The 19,557-nt window shown below is 41.9% G+C and overlaps 1 protein-coding gene across 1 annotated transcript in view; it reads left to right on the top strand.

Annotated features, from left to right (window-relative positions):
• The first annotated feature begins 2,950 nt into the window (after window positions 1–2,950).
• sh3rf1 (SH3 domain containing ring finger 1) overlaps window positions 2,951–19,557 on the top strand; it is a 32,055-nt gene continuing 15,448 nt past the window's right edge. Inside the window, exons 1-2 of the mRNA XM_062395619.1 lie at window positions 2,951–3,226; window positions 4,073–4,584. Of these exons, the coding sequence (XP_062251603.1) occupies window positions 4,198–4,584 (387 nt within the window). The 5' untranslated portion in view covers window positions 2,951–3,226; window positions 4,073–4,197. The remainder of the gene's footprint in view (window positions 3,227–4,072; window positions 4,585–19,557) is intronic.

Raw genomic sequence — 19,557 nt, 5'->3', positions numbered from 1 at the left:
AGGCTGTTTCATGCTATTCCCAACAATGAAGTATCGTTCAGTATTTATGCTGCATGGCGACTCTTCATTTGTTTGTTGCTCCATTTCGGATTCAGTAATTCTGTTTTATGTCCCACCGTGTGACTTGTATTATGCATTTTTTACCTCAGGGGTGATTCACATTTTACTTGTGATGAGGAATATGAAGCATGTGGAGGTGGAGAAGTGTCTTTACAAATACCATAATTATAGCAAGTGTTTCTCTGAAGTATTTAATAAGCGAAGCTCATTTTGGCTCAGTTTGCAGTGGCGGTGTAGCACCAAGTCTGGTTTGTTAATATCGGTTGGTTGACATCAATTTTACAAAATGGTCGGTTTGATTTCATCTTTATAATCAAGAGGTGACTTGTCTCGTCAGGGATTTGTTTGTAAATGCTAGTTAATATGATCACTTGGCTACGAAGAAAACAAGAAGATGGATCAGAAAATGTCCCCTGCTAAAGTCTAATGCCCTCCCACACGATGTCTCTGTTTCACATAATGCTTGAGCTTAATTAAACCCTTACTTTGAATCATCTATAAGGCCTGTGTTCCTCTTGATCCCAGCTCTCAATGGAGAAAAAAGACAAATCAGCCCACAGAGAAATATATGCACTCTGGCAATATCAGGCAGTATTCATTGACATTCAGCTGTGGTCCCTAATCTAATTCAAAAGCTTGTTGCCTCAGGCTGATTTAGTAAATTTGAAAGCCTTATCAAAGGGGTACAAGTAGAGATTACAGGATGTGAGGGCCATGATTTAAGCAGCACAGTACGCCAGTGAGCTTCGGGTTTGATTTCAAACAAAGACATCATCGCTTTTAAAAAGTTAATTATACACAGTAGCTCTGCTGTCAATTTGTGACGCTGCAAATTATACTCATGCAATTTAAAAACACTTTGCTCGTTAAAAATGACCTTTTACTTTGGTACTCGCAATATTTCAGTTCTTTGTTCTGAGCATCTATTTATATTGATGTGCTGCACAAGACAGGAAATATATTTCTGTCTAGGTTCATCCCTTCATTGAAATTGGGACGTATGTCTTGTCATGTCCTCCCCTGCTTCCCTCGCTCCCATTTATAGGCAGTAACACAGCTGCCACCTACATCATATGAGGGTATCTAAGTGTGTGTGTGTGTGTGTGTGTGTGTGTGTGTGTGTTTGTGAGAGAGAGAGAGAGAGAGAGTGTGTGTGTGAGAGAGAGAGAGAGAGAGAGAGAGAGCATGAGAGCATTATATTATTTTAAGCCCTCAGGTGCAGTCATTGTGAAAAAAAATATTACCGTTAAACGATTTATACGATTCCTGTTGCTTCCCTGAATAACATTAAATAATGTCCACTTTTGACAATAAAAGTCTGAATATGTGCAGGATTTTAGAGCGTTGTATTATATGGGGGTCAAGAAGAAAAAAAGAGGGCAGTGGCCATTGTCTCAGTGGAGGTTGAGGGGCGGAGCACGGCCTCATCTCAGTGAGGAAATATGACCTGAGGGCTCCTGCCAGCTCCCATGGGATCACATGTGACAGAGGAGCGCTACCTTCATATAAATCTCTTGCTTTATTGCTCTGTTCCTCCTCTCCTTCATCTCTCCCTCTTGCTCAATATGCAGTGTCCTCTGAATGGGATAGAGATAAATCAGATGTTTATTGTCTGGCTCACTGCATCCCTCGCTCTCCTCTCCCCCAAGTACTCGTGTGCCTGCAGTGCCTTCACTGTGAAGGTTATTAACAGTCAAAGGTCTCCTCCCAATTTAATTCTGTGATAAAAGCAGAACCTTTGAAAAGTTCCTCCCCTCTCCCTGTGAACGTGTTGTCTATTTCTGTATCAGCCAATGATGGCCAACAGTTTGATTTGTCCTCAAGAATACATACAACTCCTTTAACCCATAGAAAGATCATATAGACAGACAGACAGACAGACAGACAGACAGACAGACAGACAGACAGACAGACAGACAGACAGACAGACAGACAGACAGACATAGAGAGAGAGAGAGAGAGGGGGGGGGGTTTATTCATACATATACATATATATAGAGAGATAGAGAGAAATACAGAAATACAGAGTTAGAGAGTTACAGAGGGATATAGACTAAGATTGATATAGAGTAAGATTGAGAGGGATCGGTAGAGAGATAAAGAGATAGACATATATATAGAGAGAGATTATACATAGATATAGAGATAGAGAGACAGAGAGATAGGGAGATAGATCTGTAACATCTTCATCCTGTATGTCCTGTATTAGTTTGTCCCAGGAATAAAACATAGACCACTAGATGTCCCTATTCACTCTCTGGTACAAATGTAGCCACAGCATATTGCACAGATAAGAATCCAAGTGTGTAAGAGGACCGTTTGTTGTCGTCTGTAATGTGCACACAGCAGAGCAGTATGTCATAGCGTCTCTGTGCTGATGCAACAGAAAAAAACAACATATATCGATGATAATTTGAGTTACTGCAGCATTTAACTGTAGTCTCAGGAGTGCTGGCTTCCATTAAGCCACATATGTCTGTTGGTGACATGACATCTGAACTTAAAACGAGTTATTTCCCAGTGAGTGTGGGGCAAGATGTTGTTTCTGTCACATCCTTCATTACATGTCATTAAACGAAACACAGCAGTCACGCCCTTTTGAAGCCGCCTTATGGTGTGCCTCGGAAATTTGAGCTTCCACCTCACTCTAGTACGACTTAAATTCGGTCGGAAACGTGATATCTTAAGAAATATAACGAGTAGATGTTCTCTTTTATTACAAATAAATATTCATGGGCTATTAATGTATTTATTTTCAAAAAGTTTCCGGCTAAAAAACCTCCTCAAATTGCGCTTGAATGATTTAATATCCCACTTACCAGGCCGCACTTGAAGCGCACACCCCCTCCCCCTCTCCGCTTGTTTCCAGCTGCACGGTCCAGCAGGACACAAGTAGCGTAACTAGCATGGCGCTCACTGCGGTCGGAGTTGCGTTGTGTCGCCTGTGTGCTTATCACTTGTGTTTTCCTTAACTACATTGACAGGCGCGTGTTTACAGCACACGTCGTGCGTAGCCAAAGACTGAACAACAGTATATGTGAGTTGAATCCTCCAGGTAAGTGCTCACCAAGAGTCCAGGTAGCTCGCTAACTAGTAACGTTAGCAGAGAGGCAAAAAAAATTGGTAGATACGGAGCAACAAGAGGAGGAGTCCTGTTTTTGAAGAGGTAAGCTCAATTACATTTACTGTGCGAATCACTTTCCAACTTTTACAAATAATTTCTAACATACCGGAGAAGTTGTGGAAATGTTTCTGTGAAGTGTGAACGCTTTAACAAACTTCTAACCATTAGTTACTTATGAGGTTATAACATTGAAGCAGCCTCCTCGTTAGCGAGCTGTGGTTGCTAACAAACTTGCTTTAATATCCGATTTATATATTCACTTCACTCATGTCCGGTTAAAGTGCGTCAGGCAGAAAAAGGCCAGAAAAGTTTTACTACACGTTTTCGTGCTGTTAGGTATTACGTAATATTGACATTTTTCCGGAGTAACGTTACGCTACTGTCGTACAAGCATGCAACACTTGTGTTCTATCATCTAAATGTCTTCCTCTGATGTCAGCGTTTATAATGTGCGATACAACCGTCTGACTTTTGTCAAACTCATTTTGTCACTCGAGTGTTGACTTCTATCTTTGTAAATCACCCTCAGTTTTCACTCTTGATGGATAAATCACAGTTTTTCTCTGTTGCATCGCTGCTGTAGGTTTGAGTCTTTAGTCGCGATTATGGACGTTCTTAGTTCCAATGATCTAAAATCAGTTACCAGGTGTAATTTCCAATCCCCGAGTCTGTAATCTAATGGCAGACTACAGGGCGGTAGTTTTGTGTTTTGCAAGTGTCAGCTCATCGGTAAGCTGTCGTATTAAATGTGACCTTATTGTGTCAGATTTTGCTTGTGGAAATTTAAATATATCATTCCTCAGTGTCTGCCATATGTGATCTCTATTGTATGCCCACAATGACCTATTTGCAGTTGATTAATATCCGTGTTTTTACCCTCGTTTGTAGCTGATGCAGATGCCATGGCCATAGCCGCGGTATGGGTGTGACGTGACAGTGCTGCTCCTGCTTCCAAACAACAACCTTATCTGCACCATGTTTTTCTGCTGAAGTCAAGGCAGAACACACAGAGAATGGACGAGTCAGTCTTGTTGGATTTGCTTGAGTGCCCTGTTTGTCTGGAGCGGCTGGACGCTACGGCAAAGGTCCTTCCCTGTCAGCACACCTTCTGCCGTAGATGCCTCCAAGGTATTCTAGGCTCGCGTGGAGAGCTGCGTTGCCCAGAGTGCCGGACATTGGTGGAGTGTGCTGTGGATGAACTCCCCAGCAACATACTCCTTGTGCGCCTGTTGGATGGCATCAAGCAGAGGCCTCGTCGGGCGGGTCCAGGGGCTGGAGCCTGCACAAATGGTACATCTGGAGCCGTGGCCAGAGCACACGGCAGAGACCAGGGCACCAGGGACCAGGGCACTCCAGGAGCACAACCCCAGAGAGCTCAGGCTAAGAGCACCCTTGTCCGTGTAAGTACACTCACAGTGACCCCACATGGACACTGAGTATGAATCTGTGTTTCCCATTGTTGGGGTCAAGCTGAAACAAAACAAAATCTATATGGATTAAAAGCAGCATGTTGCATTACTGCCCTTCTAATCTTTGCTGGGGATTAACTGTTATCATGGTGATCCAAAAGCCAGCCAGTTGACTAGCAGCCTAACATTTATTAATGGCAGTGATTGAGAGCAGTTTAGCAGACAAATGATTCTGCTCTCTGCACTGAACGCAGCCGGGCCTTTTCTTGTAGAAGGACTCGGTTGTTTCTTAGCTGCTGACAATGCTGTATGCCAAAATCGTTCTTTCACTTGAGATCTTGCTGTAGAGTTGTGTGTGAATGTACGTGAGAAATGCAGAGTGGGACTACAGGGTTGTTCTGTCTGCAGTACTGAGAGGAATTGTATAGTTGGAGAAGCAGGATAAAATCGTGAGATGCTAAGAGCCTGTTTATCAACAGTATTATGTAAAAATGTTTTGACTACACCTGTGTTTTCACATTCTTTGAGAGGTTTTAAAAGAGACACCGAAACAAAGGAAAGGGATAACCTTTATACATAGGCATACATTAAAATAACACATTATATCCCCTTTTTATGTAAGTAGAAAAAATTAAAGTAAGTGCTGAAGACAACAAATACCATGATTTTGCTTTGGTGTTGTGCTTTTTGAAAAAACAGATCTTCTCAGTATTATTTGCACTTCTTTATGGGAATATTCATACCCATTAAATTCTTGCTTCCACATTTCAGTGAAAAAACTCGAGTCTTTATGTGTTGATATGCTGGTTCTTCTGAGAGGACCACACTATTTTGAATAGAAATATAGGCAGCACACTCCAGGAAAATGTTGATGCCAGAAAAATCATCGTCAATAATATTATGCACCTGCAATATCTTTTTAAATTTGTTGATATAAATGTACTCGCATCCAGCTTAAGATAATATTCTCAATGGTCATATTGCATGACTTCAAAAACCAGGCATAAAAACATATTAGAGGAACAAAAAAATGTGGAATACCCACAGGCCCCTCTTTGAGCTTTTGTGGTCTCCACATAAGGAGGGTATGGTAGATGAAAAGGTCAAGGTCCTATGTAGAATCACTGGAATGTCAAAGTGCCGATAATGAATCTGCCTAGCAATGCAGGTACGAAGATCAGAGACCTTGCTTAAAAACACTACTGAGGGACCCGCCTCATTTGCCATTCTATCACTTCAGAGGATTCATGCTCATTTCAAAGCTGCTTGTGCATTGCGGAATTCCCCCCGACTCTGAAAAGCCTGCTTGTGTGTGATTAAAAAAAAAAAATGTTGGGCACTTGAAACCGCCAAATTATTTCACGACTCTGTTTTTAAGACAGCTGATTACTGTTTCTCGTTGTAGGCACGGAGGGAACAATGCTCCGACATGCACACAATATATAATGTTTTGTACAATGAAGTACCTTCAGAAGCTGCATTGTCAAGTATTTTGTTGGATGTCATATTACAGACTAATAGCATCTCTCTAGTCTCTTCTGTGGTCCTGAGGCATTCTGCTGATGGCAGTGAACAAGAAAAGACTTGGCTGTGCAGGTGAAACATTTTCAGAACATTAAAAGTGGAGATCAAAGCTCTTGCTGATTGCCCAGCCTGATCTATGGCTAGTGTCTCTCCAGGGCTGACCGCTTCACTGCCCCCGGGTGACTCCCTTAGTTCCACTTCTTTATTTTCCTACTTCTCCTGTTTGTTCCCCAATTCTTTTATTTATCTTATTTTTTTTTAAAGGGGTAAGTCAAAGTTTGAAGCATTTCCTCTGGAGCTGTGTCCCCTGTTCGAGCAGAGCCCCACCTCTAGTTGTTATATGGCCAGAGAATGGATGGGAGGGGAGATTGGCCTGACAGATGCACAACAGGGTTTTGTTTCGGGTTCCCTCTGATCTTGCAGACTTAACAACACTTGTAGAGTGGCCAAGAGAGATTGTGTGTGTGTGTATGGAGGGCTACCAGTAACAGAAGCTGATGAGTGTTAAGCGAAGTCATCAGGACCAAAAGGGTCAAATGTTTAGTGAGTAATCTCACACAGTCAGCTTTCTGCCCCTCCTCTTACTATTTCTGAGGTTGCACCAGTTGTTTGACACTCAGCCCTGGCATCTCTTTGATGAGGGGAATAAAAAGGTTTGTCTGGAATTTAGCACTGTGGTTGTCTGGCCCCTTCACAGTTGGTTTGATGACTCACCTACATGGTGCTGCGTTACATTAATGTTTTGTCTTCCCCTTGCCCCCTTTGTTGACTCATATAACACAGTATTTTGTTCACACAGATTGAGAACAGATAGCTCAGGGAAATGTTTGTGTGAGAGCGTGTAAAGCCATTGGAGCTGTCTGGAAGTCAAAGGTCAGGGTTCAGGAGTCATGTAATTCAGGGGCAAGAGCAGACAAGGGAGAGGGAAGAAGAATTAGAGAGGGATTTCTGTGGATGTCTTCAGTTATAATCATGGTCCCCTGCAGAGTTGATCCTGTACACCCACAGACTTAAAATAGAGCTTCTTTTATGATAATTTTTTCCTTCATCATAAAAGCTTCAGTATTACGTTTTAATGATGTTACACATTAGCCCCACAGGTAAGATTACATTTAGAGCCCTAACATGTAAATAATGCTAATGTGTAGGAGTTTTACTTGTTAGATGTGAGCATGTTGGTATGCGTGTGACTATCTTGTGTGTTTAGTTGATGGGAAATGAGACACTTTTTTCCCCTAAGCTCCTGGGGATGTTATTAGGTCATCGTCTCATCTTTGTTAATGAGCACTTAAACATGAGAAGCTTCTCCTTTGTATAGGCCTCATGTTTGCTGCCCCTTACACCTGTCATTATATTTCATTATCTTTAAATCCACTAGACAAACAGATAGCATTGACCTTTTACTAATCGAAGGAAGTTGTTCAGTGTCTATTTTGTCCTCAGTTATTTGTAAAATAAAGTTATGGGGTGCCTTGTCCTGTCATTTGTAGTTGAATCATTTCTTTAGAGAAGAAGAATGTTGTTTATGGCTTCCATATGTAGAGTTGTCTCATTAAAATTCCTGTGCACCTCCCTTGTCTGAGGTTGATGAGTCACACTGGCCCTCTTTGATGACATCATATTGTTGTTGAAGCCTTTCCTCTCCGCCGGCTGGCTGACCTCTGCCTGCGCGACAGAAACCCATCATTACATCCTCAAGCCGCCCACTTACTGGCAAACTGGTCCTGCTTCTTTCCACTGGGAATTTTGCAGAAAGGGCTTTGGTCTGTTGGTTCCTGCTCACTCACATGCTCACACTTTACTCTAGCCTCCTCTGTATTTCCCACGGATGTCTACAAGTAGCCGTGACCTTCTGGACAGTGCGTGTCAGGGAGTTTGGAGCCACCTGTAATTTTCTCTTATGAGACACAGGCTGTATTTCCCCCATATTTCTGCCATGTACTTACTCCCTCCTGGCTGTCTAAATCCAGGCTTGAGCCTGTTAAAGGTCTAATGAGATTAGAGTTTATAAGACAGTGAGGTGGCACTGCTTCCCATTCTCCTCTGACTGCTGACTCTCATTCTGTACAGCAACCAGTGTATACATCTGGTTGCCACTGTGTATTTTTACACATTCTTCTGATAAACCTTACCTTCAGTTTTTTGTTTTTTTGACAAGTGCAGGTTTTCCTATGCCAGATGGTAAGTTACATTTTCATAGGCATAGTTTCTGACTTCAGTATCTACAAATCAAATCAAAAGGTTGATTATAAAGGGATTTTACAATAACAAGTTGTGAACACAGATCTAGAAATTTTTTACCCAGAATTTTTTTTATATCCACCAACAATGATTTGGAGCCTATCCGATCATGCAGTGGGCAAGAATGGTACTGGGACGGGTTAAGATTGCAGTCTACTGCACTGCCCAACACATTCTTCATCACTTTCACACCTATTTGCAAATCTCACATTCCTGACTCCTTCTTACAATGTTTTGGGAAAACCAGCGCAAGTGGTCTGTTATGAAGTGTGACATTACTGTACCCCATGTATGGGTTTACGTAATTCCTTGGGAGACGTTTTAAAAGACCTAATCCTGTGATTAAGGTGCAGCCACGGCCTCCTCGTTAGTGAATCATTGCTCCCCGGATGACGGGTGTCTGCCTTTTGATGTTTTTTTGGGCTTTCAAGACTTTCCAGACACGTATAAGAAAATGTTACGTTGTTTTGCTCCTTCTCCTATGACCTTTTTTTTCTCCAGACAGAGTAGGCTGTTTTGTTTTTGTGTGCCAGTGGTTGCAGGTCACTGTTTATACTCTAAACACTTGGCTTGTCTAGTCTCGTCCCACTTGCCAGTTCACGTGCAACATCTACATGAAAGCACCTTAAAGTATCAACACGCATTTGTGTTTACTTTCTGTGTGTTTGTGGAAGTTAGACTTCCAATGTTATTTGTCTTCTCACAGGTTACTTTGTTGATGGAAAGGATGGTTGAGGTTTGTCTCTGTCACATGCATTAAGTAGGTGAGTACATCAGGTGATAATCGTATGTGTAGTGACTTGCCTTTGCATCTCAAAGCCTCGGGGCAGACTCAGCTGCAGCAGCTGTATCTTGTTGCAAGCATTGATTCATATACTTGCAAAGTGTTAGCCACCTGGCCAACACTTTCAGGACTATTTTGTGCTGTCTACATGTCTATGTGAATGGATGATTACATTCAACCTTATTGTGTAGGTTTAGTTAAAAAGGGAGTGGTAACATTTGTAAGAATTCTGGGTGGTCCAGCAGCCAAAAATGCCACATTTGCCAGTCGCCCACACCTCCCTGCCTCTTCCGTCCATATCTCATCTACTTCTACGTCTGTCAGCGGGACAATAGTAAGGGATGCAGCAATGACCTTCTTTACCACAGTGCTATTACACCTGTGGGGGCCTGCAAAAGCCTGTCTTTATTGCTTGTTTTATGTGTGTGGTCCATTGGCCACGTTCCGAAGGAAAAAAAGTTATGTGTACCAACTGTTTGTTTAACAGACAACGTAGTGTGTGCTTCTTCTCATATACCAATGCACTTTACACCAGTAATATAAAATCATTAATGTCAACTAGACTCCTGGCTTGGGTGTTATTCATTGACACCATATTGTTAATAGTATTTTCATTGGAATTTATTCCTTTGACTGTTTTGTCAGCTGTTGGACCTTTGTCCCATTGTGTCCCTCCCCTATTCCCAAGGTTCCCTGAATACCTGCCTGGCCTTAACAGAACAGTTTGACCTCTCAACTTGTGTTGTGATTGGTGGGACAGGGTTGGTCATCCATGGGCCGTTTGACTGCTGGCATGTTAAGTGTTCAGTTCCTATCCCTTAGGCAGAATCATGATGTGCTGGGAGTCTTTTTTTCAATTGTTTGACCTCTGACCATATAGCTATTACTGGCCTTTGATACACCTTTAAGCTGCCTCTGGCTCACCCTGCTGCTAAGTGAGGGAGATGTGTGGTCCCAGATCGCCTCCTAAGATGAGGGAAATCTGATTTTAACAATTGTTTTCAACAGATTTGTAGTGTTTCTTCTTTAATCCGTGTGTATTTTTTGCGCTGCCATGTGTTTAAAAGTTTCTTGTTTTTCTTTGAGGCCCAGAGGTGCAGTTAATCTGCATTTGTCCCCTGAGTGACGTCTTTGTCCAAGCTGTGAGAATGCGCAGGGTATCCGCTACTGAGCCCAAAGAATGAAGAGGCGATGATTGTGTTGCATACTGTAACTTGAAGTGAATATGTATTTTTTGTATATCTGCTTTGTATGTACAGTATAGTTGTTGTTATTCAAATTATTGAAATAGTTGCAGATTATTCCTCTGCTGATCAAATAATTGATAAATTCCTTTTAGCTCAAACAAGCTGTTGTGTTTTCACATGAGTCTCTTTTTCCATTGGTTAGAAAATGAATATCCTCTATTATTTTGCAACTAAATGCCAAAATCTTGAAAAACATGGTTACTGAAAGCCTGCGTTCTCAGTTATGCCACATGTGTGGGGTCTCTGGTCTTGACAGTGCTTGATTAATTATTGAGGTGGATTTGAATGGAGTGAGCCCTGACAAAGACTTGGGTCTGATGGAGTTGGGGGTCTAATGTGCTCCCATTCTACCACAAATACTGACTAGAAGTTTCTACTCACACTTCCTATCCAAACCAACTGTTCTGATTAGAGGTAAATGCACTTTGAGTGGTTTGACACACACACAGACCTTGGCCTCTGAGGGTTTGGCCTGACAAATCCAGGGCAATGTTTGTTTAAATGAGTCACCAACTAATTTTATATCCATGAGGTTACATTATTCGGTACACACCTATAAAAACGGGGGGGGGGGTGTAGTAGTAGTAGTACACAAACAGACCTATGACTGCAGACCTGAGTTGAAATTGGCAGCATGTTTGAAGCAATCTGCCTGTTTTCCTGTCCTCTGTAGTAGAAAGGTTTGATTTTCATGCTGATCATGTTGAGGAGAGGCCTATTAGCTTTCATGTTCATGGATATCCTGATTAGTTTTAGAGGCACTAGCCTCTGTCTCCTTTCTACCCAGTGTGTAATGGTATTACTGATGGCCAAGTTAACACAGCAGCCTTGGATATTTTGTAGTGCAAATGTGTGCCAGCAGAATTATCTGCTTGTCAAATGTCTCTAGTCTTGAGGACCAAGAAAAAAGTGAAGGTCCAAAACACAGTTTCTCAGATTTGCCCCTTGGAGGTGAAGGAAACTCAGCAGCTACATGTTACATCTGGGTCTAACAGAGTACGGAATGGACAAACACACACACACACACTTTCTAAAGAGAGGGAAAATGGCCAGTGCTGTGCTGCGTCTTGAGTCAGAGAGAACAGATGCAGTGTTTGTGCCTTGGCCCTTTGCCATTACTGTGTCAATATCCTGGCTTTGTTTGTCCACTATAGAGGAGTATAAAAAAGCCAATGCAAGCAAATGATCTTCAGTAGCCCACTACTCTGACATGCAACACTGGACAATTGAAAGATAAGCATAAGCATGTGAGAAACAGTCAGATATTGAACATAGATAACTGGTAGACAGCAGTTATATCTTAAGTTTTATTAAAGTTTCTACTGAGTAGGTAGTGTCCACTTCCTTGTCAGATTTACCATTAACTTGCAACATCGTGAGTAAATTGAAGTCAGCCTATGTAGAGCAGAGCAGGTGGCTCTCCCTGAAAGACGAAGAGAAACAAAAGGGCACAGACACTGCACGCTTTCACCAGCACAGTGGAGAGTAATGTGAGGAAATGCTTAGTATTCAGCTCATATTGACTGCTACTCAATACGCAGATACTGTGACATTTGTGAACTAATCCCTCTGTAGCTTAGATGCAAGCTAACTTCCTCAGTGCAACACCTCTCTTAGTGCTAATCCATGTTGTTAAATATCTATTAGATGAGATTTTTTAGTCTAATCACAGATTTGAACCATGCTTTTTGTGAAAGTCTAAATCAACTTGTCTCTGATTTATTAGGGCCCGAGCACCGAAATCGGTGGGAGCCCCTCTTGAATTTTGGATTTATTTCTGACCATGATCAGAGGTTTTGATATTCAAAAAGGGTTAGACATTAAAGTAAATAAATACCCAATAGACACCATGTCATTTATTTCATATTTGTTGGACTGATTTCTTAATGTTGCTTATTAAGCATTTTAAGTCACTCAAACAAAATGTTTATTTATCGCCCTGTCCACATTATTGCAGATATTTTACAAAACAAAGTCACTTATACAGACTTTTACAAATGCTTTCCAAAAAACTCTGGTTTCTGTGTTGCCATGTGTAAATGTAAAACAGCATTTGGGAAACAATGATGACACAGCTCTTTCAAGCATTCCCACTGTGGGGTAGTGAGCATTCTACAGAACACACGTGGCGATCGTTGCCATAGACTTTTGTGTTCTTGTCTGGATTGAGATATTTTTTAATATGTACGTTGTTAGGACAGAGATCTTTTTTTAAAACTAAGCAGAAAATATCCTTTCAAAAAGTATCTGCAGTAGTCTAGACAAGGACTTGCAGACTTAGGAAAATAAGAATAGCATTGCACTGATAAATTATTTCTGCATGTGAAAAATAAACTGAAAATTGAACTCAGACTGATCCAACTTGCCTGAAATTCATCACGGCAACTAATAATGTGACTCAGTAGTGGATATGGCCTCCATGTGTCTTTATGCACTCCCAACAATGTCTGGGCATGCTCCTGATGAGTTGGCGGATGGTGTCCTGGGGGAACTTCTCTCAGACCTGATAAGGGCACCAGTGAGCTTCTGGACAGTCTGTGGTGGTACTTGGCCGTTGTCAAATACACTAATACATAACGTCCCATAGGTGCTCAATTGGATTGAGGGCAGGAGAATGTGTGGGCCAGTCAATTGTATTAATGCTTTCATCATCCATGAACTGCCTGCACACTCTGGCCACATGAGGCCCGGCATTGCCCTGCACCAGGTAGAACCCAGGGCTGACTGTACCAGTGTAAGGTCTGACAATCGCTCTGAGGGTTTAAACCCGGTACCTAACAGCAGTCAGGGTACGGTCGGCTATGCCATGGAGGTTTGCACAACCTTCCAAGGATATGACTCCCCAGACCATCAGTGACTTACCGCCAAACCATTCATGCTGGATGATTATTCAGGCAGCATAACGTTCACCATGGCTTCTCCAGACTCTTTCACGCCTGTCACATGTGCTCAGTGTGAACCTGCTCTCATCTGTAAAGAAAACAGGACGGCAGTGGCTGACCTGCCAATTCTGCTGTTCTATGGCGAATGCCAATCGAGCTGCACAGTGCTGCGCTGTAAACATAGGTCCCACTAGAGGATGTCAGGCCCTCATGCCACCCTCATGGAGTTTCTGACAGTTTGGTTAGAAACAAGCACACCAGTAGCTTGCTGGAGGTAATTTGGTTTGGCTCTGGCAGTGCCCCTCTTGTACCTCCTCACACAAAAGGACCAGATACTGGTCCTGCTGCTGGGTTGATGCCCTTCTACGGCCTTGTCCAGCTCTCCTTTTGTAACACTCAGTCTCCTGGTATCTCCTCCATGCTCTTGAGACTGTGCTTACCTTCTTGCGACCACACGTATGGATGTGCCACCCTGGAGGAGCTGGACTACCTGTGCCACCTGATTCGGCCGCAGGTACTGCCTCATGCTACCAGTAGGAAGGATAAGGAGAGAACAATTTCCTGTGGCCACCACATGCAAAACCATTAACTTTATGGGGTTTGTCCTGCTTTCTGCACTTGTGCATCCTAAATGGATAGATTGATATTCCTGAAGTCTAACTGATTTGGTGTTATACCATGACGATGAAGTGTTCCCTTAATTTTTTTGAGCAGTATACTTTCCTTGCTCTCTCAGTCTGCTTTGAAATACAAGTGGAGTCCTGTGAGTTAAGCCCAGTGTATGAACTGGCACCGAGTTAAAGAGGTCTGTTCTTTGAGGTTTCTGGTCAGACAAGCCAAATGAGTGATACAGGGGCCACCCAGTACCAGCTTTTACCCCTCATCTGAGGTCAGCCAGGTAAAGAATGCCGAAACAGAAGGCTAGACACATAAATGTGTGCCAGTTCACGCTCAATTGCCTCAGTGTAATTACATTTTTCACATTAGAGCCAACCAATACAACCAAAACACACAAGTGCTTCATGAAAACAGCATGTGTGAGGTGTACAGTGTGTGCATTTGCTCCACCCACAAATCCATACTCCCATCCTGCTGAAATGACTTCTCTCTTATTGCCTAATCTACAGCTTATGCTGTGCTCAGCGCAGAAATGTCTTCATTGTTTTTATAGAACCTACCACCATAGGACCGAAATCCCTATGTAGTAACTGGTTTTGCACATGACAGCCTTATGGGGCTAGAACCCCAGCTTTGAGACGGATGGCTTTGATCATAGGCTAGCACCCGGATTCACATGAACCCCCGGGCTACAGCAAAGGTCAGGAACTGGCAGTTAAACTGTAGATTGTTGAGGTCAGAGAGTGGTTACTCCTGAGATGTGTTTTGTAACTGGCATGCAGGGGAGCAGATTGTCTCACAGTATTTATACATATTAGGCTGACTGAGAGTTGCCGTCACTGACCCAGGAAAACGAGGACAGTTTCGAGGGATTTTGGAACTTCCTGTTCTTCTCACATGTGATCCAAGCTTCCATCTGGTCTCCAGACTGAGTGTTGCGTGCCTGTAGACTAATATGTGGGACCTCATTCGATGTGTAGTGAAGAAAACAAACAAGCACAATGATTTTTATAATAGAGTAAAGCTCTTAGAAAGCTTGAATGGCTTATTGCCTCTTTCATTCCTTCCAAACCACAGTCAATAAATAATTATACTACACTGAGGCTGAGTAGTATACTAAGTACAGTATTATTGATCACTGTTTTTGTTTTATTATGCTTTTTTCTGTTTATTAAATTGAGGAGCTTGCTCAGTGGAGTGTGGTCCAAATAAAATGACTCAAGGTTGTCAAATTTCTAAAATCCAGTCTGACTTAACATTAACCAGAATAGAAATGTCAGTTCTCATAAGTCACCTTAGAGTCATCCATCGTGACGACGATGTTTGGCGAGAATAGGAGGTTCTTGCAGCCCGCGTTACTACCGCCATCTCCCCTTGCCGGTCGGTGCAATAGACCTTGGCACTTGGGTCTCCCACACACATCCAGAGATGGTGCTGTTGGTTTTCACCATCTTTATTAAATTTAACTATCACTGGGAGGTGATAGCACATTAACTTAACCACTACCCAGGGCCTCATCACTGCACCCTCTCCCAAGAATGGACACTGGCTGGATTCTTAAAGACTTTCTATCATAAGACTCCCTGCACTGTCAAGAGACCCATAAATAGCCAAAAAAGTGATCCTATGTGGAGTTTCCATAGAAACCAGAGAGTGGAAGTTTTCTTTTGTCTGAGTGAAAGGGAGACAACAGCTCCAAATGAGTATGCCGTGTTAGGAGGATCTGCTGTGAGAAGAGCTGCTTATCTGAAAGTCTCTGTGTGAAAACATTATTTAAATGTCAGAGGGAAAGTTTGGAATATTGTATTATCCTTGTTGGAGTTATAATCCCTGTGAGCCTCATGTTCATGCTTCTTGAACATACAACCCATTTTGTTTTAATGGAACACTTTGAATATCAGAGATAAAAAGAAAACGGCTCTCATAACTCACCCTTGTTTCACCCAATAGAGAAGAAAGGCCACTTCACAACACAGAAATTACTCAGCAGTAATCCGGACTAATATGCTTCAAAGTGCAGCCGAAATACACCACAAAAAAATTGCGATGGGCCTTGAACCAGTCCCAGCTGACATTGGTCGGGAGGCGGGGTACACCCCAGACATGCTGCAAACATCTTACAGGGCCAACATACAGAGAAAAACTACCATCGATAAACATATCTCTGTTAATACGTAAAAATATGTAATATTAAATAATTAATATAGGGCACAATGCATCAATATCACATTCCCAAAACACAACTGTAAACTCAAGCTCAGATTTTTGTGAATTTTATCTATCACCTAATATCAGGCTTGGCTATGGTCTCCTTCTGTTACTGGCTTTCACAAACTTGATATTACTTCATTTTGTCTACCACTGTTTGTCTGTAGCCCATTTCCTGTATCGCAAACCAATAAACCGTCAGATATTAAGCCTGGAAAGAAACCTGCTTTACAGTGGTCATTAAAAAGGCCATTAGGAATCAAATTAAACTAATCCATCTCTAATGGTATCAAGACAGCCCATTAAGTTATTATTTCCCATTACGTGTCAATGGTTGTGCAACATTGTTTGGCAACATTAAGTAAACAGCGACTTCCTAATGAACAGTAAGATCCCCTAAGACCACCTGGACAGTGTGGCAGATAATGCTTGTGCTCTCTCTGGGTAAACGTCTGACATGCAGTGACTCAGTGATGTTTGTCACACACAAACACACACAAACACACACACACACACACAAACACACACACACACACACACACACACACACACACACACACACACACACTGTTTTGTCAGTAGGACCCCTGTTCAGTCTCCACCCCCTGCAGAGATCCTGGAGGTGTCCTTATGGGAATGGAGCCATGTCTGGCACTTACACATAGCAGGTGAAGTTCTGTCTACTACGATAACATGCAACCTTTGAACTGCTGAGGGAGCAAAAGTCAACTGTAACCGTGGCGCAATTTATTATTATTTATTTATTGTGATTTTGTTGAGCTGTTTTGTTTGTCGGCCCGATAGGAGGCTTGTCTTTTAAACTTTTTCTTACAAATTTTACGGCACAGCGGAAAGCTGTAAGTGTTATTATCCCCATATGGCCTTGTCCTACCTAGATGGCACCAAATGCATGCAAGCATTGTGTTTTTATGCCTGTCTGCTCTCTGGTTGTTGACATTTGGTTGTGCTGTAGAGCAGAACACTTCGGTAATTTGGTTATAATCCAGTGCTGTGGAAGAGAACACTATAACAGCCAAATCCCCTTTAGCACACAGGCCTAATTGCATTATCTGCAATACAAGGGTAATTGCACACACCAGCTGATGCTCGCTCTGCACGTTGAGTCTAATCGGTCTTTCCCAGTCTTTGTCTGTTTAATCTGTCTGTCTCTCATTCATACACACACTCAAATAATTAACACTCTACTACAAGAAAGTATGTTATAATGAAAGTGAAGGTTGACTCAGGGTGCAATGTTTGCATATTGGTTTACAGCAAAGGGCCCCTGCTCTTTTCCATATTGGTGAGCTTCATTTAGTTCCATACTGTGAAGCTGCATTAGAGAATGAAACTCGAAAATGGTTTGTCTCCAGATTGTTGTTAAAAGGCAAAGCAAGTTTATTTTAATATAATCTGGGACAGATATTTAGTTGACAAAACAATTTCATTATTATGTTTGTCTTTTTGTAGTTGCACTCCCTTCACATATTAAGAGTAGCTGCATGTAAGTCCTCATGACATTAATTTAACTCCTCACCATGATTATCACATGTCAAGCAGAATGCAAACCAAAACATTTACCTCACCAAATCACTTTTCTCTGCTATTAGCACACATGTTACTAGTTCGATAACTTCAGGCTGCAGGAAGTAGATGTGTTCAGAAAACATTATCCTCTTCCTGATACCATACCAATCTGATACCAGTGCATTTGAAAAAATAACTATAATTGTATGATGTATTGTATAAGCTATATGTTACTTATCCTGTATGGAAATTATTATAACTAACATTATTATATGGCATGGCTCAGGTGAAACCCTTTGAAAGACAAATACATACAGAGAATAAATGCCAGAGACCTTCTAGTAATATCAAGTTTGACAGTCAGATCAGAAAAGGAACAACAGATGGATAAATCTATAACTTCCTTAAGACGTGTGCAGCCACAGTTAATAGAAATCACTGACCTTTGGGTTGTAAACAGTACAGTAACTGTATAAAGCAATACACCAAAAACTGAAAATCTAAAACATGAATTGCCAAGGGCAGTACAGTGCAACTACTGTTAAAGAGTTGTTTCTGGGTATAACAAATATACTGGTATACCAGTAGATAGATTTGCTTACACTCCAACGCCTTTAAGTATCGGAGGCAATGCTGGATGTGGAACATCTCTAGCTGGAATGTATTATTCTGTTTTTATTATATGGATATTAAACTTTTTCAAATTGTACTGATTGTAATAATCAGGCCATACAAGGGTCCTCAATACCGAGACCCACAAACCCTTTGTCACCCAGTGCCAGTGGCTGTTATCCAGGGTCTAAGTTGGTGGTTGCTGATGTGTCATGTAATCATGTACTTTAAATCCTTGAAGGGGCTAGAATTCATCAGATATTGCTTGCAGACTGTCATTAGGCCGGCAACAGTGGCTTATGCTGCTCTATAACTTCTTGTTAACTTTAACCACAAATGTTGAAAACAATTGGAGATGTGGAGAGAAGATAAACATGCTCTTGTCCCTCCCCTGACCAGAAAAATGCTATCTGATGTCGATGTCTTTTGTTGTGGCTTTCTGCTCTTGGATCCTGAACTCAGGATAAGGTTAATTCTGTGGCAGAGTATCATACCGAGATGTAGAGTTGATGCAGACTCACCCTGCCCCAGGGGAAGGTTTAAAAGGGATAAAAGCAAGGAGGATGTGTGTGTATGTGTCTGTGTGTGCTTATGATGTGTGTTCTTGTGTTGATCGCAAGCTAGAGTAAGGCCCTGATCGACAACTACTGATAATGTAACGGCTTCTTGAAGGACCGTCCCAATTCGTAGGGGAAATATGAAACCACTACCCTTCTGACTCTGTTTCAATGGGCAAGATAACCCTCAAACAAGCGGAAGGGCCAAGGGGTGAAACGGTCGTATGGCTTTTTCTTAGCATTTATGTGGTAGCAACTTCATAGCTCATGTCTGCATATTCCTGTTAGAAGCATAGTCCCCTCTCTTCTTCATTGTGGGTGTTTGGTCTGGACTTATGGTGCTCATGTATGCAGGTCTGCTGCAGACACAACAGCATGGTCTCCATGGATGCAAACTGGATATTAACCCCCACAGCCATCACCCAGCACCGGTTTTACCTTGTGTTGCACCGCCTCTTCCATCCAGAGGCCCCTGAAGCCAATCCCTCAATTTTGTCTTCCTCACTATGTTAAGCCGAGTGATGGTGGAAATGTAACTCTGCTGCCAACCCTTCTTTTATGAAGGCAGAATAGGGAGATAAATAAAAAAAACTGCTGAGAAGTTGGGCATGTGTCAGGATCGAGAATTATCTCATTAGATTATAGTAGGTACATATTGTTAATAGAGTTTTGTACATTCATGCCTTTATTTATTTACACCTTTTATAAAGACAATCACATTTACCATGTGCTTAAGTAATAACATAACAATGCTGACTTTGGAC

The sequence above is a fragment of the Platichthys flesus genome, chromosome 9 (assembly GCF_949316205.1).
Source record: "Platichthys flesus chromosome 9, fPlaFle2.1, whole genome shotgun sequence".
Lineage (NCBI taxonomy): Eukaryota > Metazoa > Chordata > Actinopteri > Pleuronectiformes > Pleuronectidae > Platichthys > Platichthys flesus.
The sequence above is the reverse complement of the archived record's forward strand: the minus strand, read 5'-3'. Positions and strand labels throughout refer to the sequence as shown.